This window comes from Rhinolophus ferrumequinum, chromosome 5 (assembly GCF_004115265.2).
Source record: "Rhinolophus ferrumequinum isolate MPI-CBG mRhiFer1 chromosome 5, mRhiFer1_v1.p, whole genome shotgun sequence".
Classification (NCBI taxonomy): Eukaryota; Metazoa; Chordata; class Mammalia; order Chiroptera; family Rhinolophidae; genus Rhinolophus; species Rhinolophus ferrumequinum.
Genome location: NC_046288.1, coordinates 32,536,098 through 32,542,097, shown reverse-complemented (window position 1 = coordinate 32,542,097; position 6,000 = coordinate 32,536,098). Strand labels below are relative to the sequence as shown.

General features: G+C 47.0%; 1 protein-coding gene across 1 annotated transcript in view; it reads left to right on the top strand.

Annotated features, from left to right (window-relative positions):
• Positions 1 to 264: 264 nt before the first annotated feature.
• SCARB2 (scavenger receptor class B member 2) overlaps positions 265 to 6,000 on the top strand; it is a 54,149-nt gene continuing 48,413 nt past the window's right edge. Inside the window, exon 1 of the mRNA XM_033105800.1 lies at positions 265 to 706. Within this exon, the coding sequence (XP_032961691.1) occupies positions 590 to 706 (117 nt within the window). The 5' untranslated portion in view covers positions 265 to 589. The remainder of the gene's footprint in view (positions 707 to 6,000) is intronic.

Below are 6,000 nucleotides of genomic sequence, written 5' to 3'. Positions count from 1 at the left end.
GTCTAGAACAGGGGAAATGTCCTATCCATCCCGAATGCTTGGCACTTTGTAGGCCCTCAGTGCGTGTCTGCGGAGAGGCTTAAGTGAATGAGCCAAAGAGGACCAGCGATTTTCCGGGACAATCGCGGGCCGGGGGCGCAGCGGGCGTTGGCCCTGGTCAAGACGCCGCAGGCACCGGGGGGCCGCCGGGATAGGAGCAGCGAGCGCCGGCCGAATCGCGGCCTCCGCCGCGGGGCACATGACTGCGGGCTCAGCCCCCGCCCCGCCCGCCTCCCCACGCAGCTGCTGGCTGTCGCCTCCCGGGGTTGCGGCGAGCCGGCCGGGGAGCGTCACGGCCTGCGCGCTCCCTCTCCTGCTCCCGAGCTGCGCCAGGCGGGCGCCGCGGATGCCCTAGCGAGAGAAACCGAAACCGAAGCGGCTCGTTCCCGTCCCGGGCCGGCGGGTGCCCAGCAGCTCGCCCGCCCCGCCGCGGAGCCCGGCCAGCCGGCGCCGGACGGTCTCGGGTCTTCCCTCGGCTCCTGCGGCGGCCCCTCCCTCCTTCCAGTGGGGACGGTCGCCGGCGCCGCCCGGCCGCTGAGCCGCGCGCAGAATGGGGAGGTGCTGTTTCTACGCGGCGGGGACGCTGTCCCTGCTCCTGCTTGTGACCAGCGTCACGCTACTGGTGGCCCGGGTCTTCCAGAAGGCCGTGGACCAGACGATCGAGAAGGTAAGGCGGGGCTGTGAGGGGTGTGTGTGTGTGTTCGTGTTCGCGTTTTGGGCGGGGGGCGCTTCCAGCCCACCGCCGAACCTTGTGCAAGGAAGATCTGCACCTCGGCAAACCCTCCGAACTAGAGCCTTCCTTTCTTCCTTGTCTTCTTGGGGTTGGTAAGGGTTAAAGACGGATGGAGAGGAATGCAAAACTATGCTCCCTTTATAATCATAAATAAGACTGTGGATCTAGACTTTTACAAAGGCTTTCCCTTATATTCTATCATTAGCATCTCCCCCACTTCTACCCCCTCCTTCCCTACACCCCAATCTCTGTTGTGCCCAAACTCATTTTCCTCCCACTTCGTGAAGAAACAAAACGAAATGAAAGACACCACAGAAGAGGCAGGTTTGGTTGCTGCTTGCTGCGGCCTTTGAAGTGGGGTGGAGTTGGGGGTGAGAAGCCGGTGTGTGGTCTATTGTGTTCTTGCTTTTCTGGGCGGGGCAGAGCAGTTGGTAGCCAGGCCAGGCCTCTGGGGGTGGGGGGTTGGGGGTGGGGGTAGACGACATTTCAGTCTATTAGAGTCTGTACCTACCTGCCTACCTAGCAGCTTGATATATTGTACCAACAGTCTGTTGCTTTGTGTTACCATCGATTCTTGCCCTTCTCAGACAGCCATAAGCTTCAGACAAAGATGTATTTATTGATTCTTCAAAGAATCTGTACCTGTCTCTTCTCCCTAGATAAGTGGACTAAAGGGCTAGTCATTTCAGAAGACTGCTCCATCATTTGACTTCACCGGTGGTCATTTCTTCTGCCCTTTCATCTATACCCACCAATCTGTGTGGAAACAGGAACAGGAGAGAGTTACTGAAACCACTTTTTCCTTTAAAAAAAAAAAAAGAAAGAAAGAAAATCATCAGAGCCGCCTTTCTTGTTAGTATCCATAACCACATGCTTACTTTCTCCCACTGGTTTGCACTCGCTGCTGGCTGGATAAAAAATCCCAGGTGTGTTCCAATTTGATTAGTGCACTCTGTTAGTAAAGTTGTCTCGTTCCAGGTGGCAACAGACATATTCCTTTAATAGAGGTTTCCAAAAGTGATCAATTGTTGAAGTAAAGGCAACTTAAAAGCAACAACAACAACAACACACCATGGGAAAGTATAATTTAATTTTTTTAAGTTTGCATTGCCAAGGGAAGATGAAGCCCAGTGTCTGAGCTTCTCAAAGACCATTGTTTTCCCTGAGCACCAATGTTCAAGGAAAAAAACTGAACTGAATCTTCTCCACTCCTGTCCACCTGCAAATCCATAGCAAGATCGTTTAAGGATGTAAACTTCTGTTGGGTGATTCGAGTTAAGCAATCCAATTAGAGTCAGTGTCTGAATTTTCTTGTGTGGCTTTGAAAGGCTGTTTCAGGAGAGCCCAAGATGAGTGATCGCCCCAGTGCCTCAGATATTACCAGCCCTCAGATGCTCTGTGGTCTGTACTTCGTGGGGCGTAGCGGGTGGTTGTAAGGCAGCTTGGCTGGGACTTGAGGGTGGTAGGTAGCATGGGATAGTGGGAAGGAGTTAGGGTTCTGCAGGTCAGCCCTCCTGGGCATGAATCCTGGGCATGAACCCAGCACTAGCTGGGTAACCTTGGGCTCTGCTAGGTACGTGCTTCACCCTGATTGATTCTTGGTTTCTCCATGTATAAATGGGGATAATAAAGACTCCTGTAAATAGATTATAAGAATTATTAAGGAAAATGGGTGTAATTTTCAGGGGATATAAGGATTTGTAAATGATAACAGTTTTATTTTTATTAGTAGCCACATGAGTCAAGAAAAAATACATGAGATTTGAAGTCAGACACCCTGTATTCAAATCCTAGCCTGACCATTTACAAGCTTTTTGACTTTGGGCATTTGACTTAACTTCTCTGAGCTTCAGTTTCATTCCTTGGAAAAGCAAGGACGTTAGCTGTCTTGGGCACAATGCTGCATTTATCGTGAAACTCACAAAGCTTAAGTTTCTGGCCTCTCACTTGCACAGGCCCTTCCAAGGCCCTGCACCTAATTCTGTATCCAAAATTTCCTTTTTCTCAGGAAGGTCCTCACATTGTACAAGCTACGCACAAACCCTCTGTGTATGTGTGGTTGGGAGACTGAGTGAGGGGATCTGTGTAAAGCACTCAGCACGGCTGTCAGGCGTGGAACAGGTGATCGATTATGGCTGCCGTAATTATTTCCAGTAGTATTATTATGGAACAATTCATTCATAACTTGACTTTAATAAAGTTATAATACAATCCACTCTGATACTCCCGGTTCTTAGTTGTTTCATTTGAAGATTATCCATGCCCTGGCTTGTCTACATCAAAAAGGGAAGAGAGAAAAGAAATGAAATTCAAATAAGTATGTTTGGCTAATTGAGAGAAGCTTAGTAACATAATTCCTACCAGGAGACTTTGCCTCAAGTGATAATTGTCCTTGAGTCCTGCAGTGACCAGAGGCGACTGAAAGGAGATTTTAATTTTGACCAGTGAATAGAGTGGAAAGAACCAAGACAAGTTGGTTCCATTCTTAGCCTCACTGGTTACTGCCTTGTATTGGGCAAAACCTGTAGCTGTATCTGCTTCTCAATTGCAAACGAGGCATAGTAATGCCTCCCTCCTTGTGTGCCCGTACTCACTTCCCATGGGGTATTCTGAACGCTAAGCAGGCTTCTCTGTCGAGCATTTTGACTTCCCTGAAGACCAAGCTTTGCAGAGACTCAGCAATCTCTTTTCCTCTGTAGAGCCTAGAAGGGGAGGATTTTCTGTTACATTTCATTTCATTTGGTAACCCCACTAATTGTCCTGGCACCTAGCACAGTGCCTGGTACATGGTAGGTACATAATGAATGCCTGTTGCCTTACTATTGATTGGTTAGTTGAAAGACAGTGTTCTGAGAATCTGTAGAACGTGGTTAAAATTCCTTTTTCTATCAAATACAAATACTTGGATTAAGTTAAAGAAGTTGAGTAGCAAATTATTGAACCTCTCGAAATCCTTACTTTAGGGTTGTTGCAAGAATGAAATAAAATGATTAATGTAAAGCATCTAGGACAGTCCCTTCCATAATGCCCGAATATTAACGATTATTATCGTTTCTGGCTGTTCTTTTCTCCTCTAGGAACTGAAGCTTATATGGTAGATAAGGTTCCTTCTAGCTCCAAACTTCTGAGAGTCTATGACACGGGCATGTGACCTTTGCTTGAGAGTAACTCTGCAGCTCAGAATATTAAATTTGGCCTTAGCCTTGCTGACAGTTTGAACATCTCCCAGAAGTGGAGATGCAGAGCTGGCCAGAGTTGGGGCTGGCTAATAAGAGATGGGCTGACGAGGGAACCAGTGAGAAGGAAAGAGACGGTTCACATTTTGCTTCCTATTCACAGGCCAAGGATGGACAATAGCATTAGGTCTCAGGGATGAGATGAACAGGACAAATATTTATCCTTTGCCGGAACCTGAGACTCTGGGCAAGTGAGTACCAGCTAGTCTCTTTTGCGGAGCTGTTCTACTGAAGCCTCGAGAAATACAATCATTGATAATTTAACCAAATAACATTGATCGGTGAATATGTGCAGGTCTTCTTTTTTTAAAGTCAAATTAGTAAAATATCGGGCCGGCCCGGTGGCTCAGGCGGTTAGAGCTCCATGCTACTAACTCCGAAGGCTGCCGGTTCGATTCCCACATGGGCCAGTGGGCTCTCAACCACAAGGTTGCCAGTTCAACTCCTCCAGTCCCGCAAGGGATGGTGGTCAACACCCCCTGCATCTAAGATTGAACACGGCACCTTGAGCTGAGCTGCCACTGAGCTCCCGGATGGCTCAGTTGGTTGGAGGGCATCCTGTGAACCACAAGGTTGCTGGTTCGACTCCCGCAAGGGATGGTGGGCTGCGCCCCCTGCAACTAGCAACGGCAACTGGACCTGGAGCTGAGCTGCGCCCTCCACAACTAAGATTGTAAAGGACAACAACTTGACTTGGAAAAAAGTCCTGGAAGTACACACCATTCCCCAATAAAGTCCTGTTCCCCTTCCCCAATAAAATCTAAAAAAAATTTAAAAAATTAAAAAAAAACCAACACTTTAATGTTTTTTAAAAAAAATTAGTAAAATATCTTCATTGATGTTTTTGTAAAGACAATATAATATATTATATATATATATAATCTTAAAGGGCTCTCTTTTGCATGTCTACCTCATCTCCTGAGTTGCCTTTTTTCAAAGTTATGAAGATGTAGAATAAGAAAAAACCTTAGGCATCACTTAATCTATTATTTTATAGTTAAGGAGACTGAGATTATGTCCATATTTAAATGGATAATGGTAGGTATCAAATTGCCTTTATATTTATATGACACTAGAGAGACTTTATGGAAGTCTAAATGAAAAGGAAGGGGGCAGGGTTAGGTGTGTAAGCTGGGTCTCCTAATTCACATTTCCCTTCCCAAGGGTGACCATACTGCCCATTGCCTGTGACACCTGTTGTCCTGGCATAATTACTAGTATCCTCTTTCCTTTCCAGAGATTCCTGGTTGGGACAATAAATTCTATCCTCACACACCGCACTGCTCTCCACTTCTTGGCATGAAAGAGGAGCAATGCTCTCTGAAGAGCTGAAGCCCACTAAGGCTAGCTCAAGAAAGAAAGGATTTTTTCTTTTTCTAAAGCTGCATGAGGAAGCTCATGGAAATCTAAGCATGAGAACCACAGCATGATAAGGCCTCCGGAGAGTACACTAGAAACTGGCAAGTCAGCAGGGCCCAGGCATACTCTGTGTCTCCCTCTCCTGCCTCTGCTTTCCCCACCAACCAGCTTCCTCTGTTTACTTGTTGGGCCCAGGCTGTTTAGTCATCTGGGGCTTTCTTAGCCCCAGCCCTGTGTGACCCTCCAGCTGCTGAGCCTCCCATAAATATGCTTCATCGCTTAGTTTCTTTTTTCTAAATTTGTCATGGACTAATGTGATTGGCTCAGCACAAGCAGAAATAGATTTATACGCAGAGGCAGTATCCTTGCAAGATTCTTTAACTCCTAAACAACAGGATCCAACTCCTCCCTGGCTTTTAGAAATCTGATCTTGTGATATCAAAATTACGTTGTGTTTCTTTCAACATCTTACTAATTCAGAGTGACTATGAGTGCATTCATTATTAATGATTCAGACTAGGAGGTAAACCAGCAGTTCTCAATGTAGTCCCTAGGCTCTAAGAACTGCATCTAAATCATTTATGGAGATTCAAAAAGACGGACCCCACCAGCCCTCTGGAATCAGACTCCTTA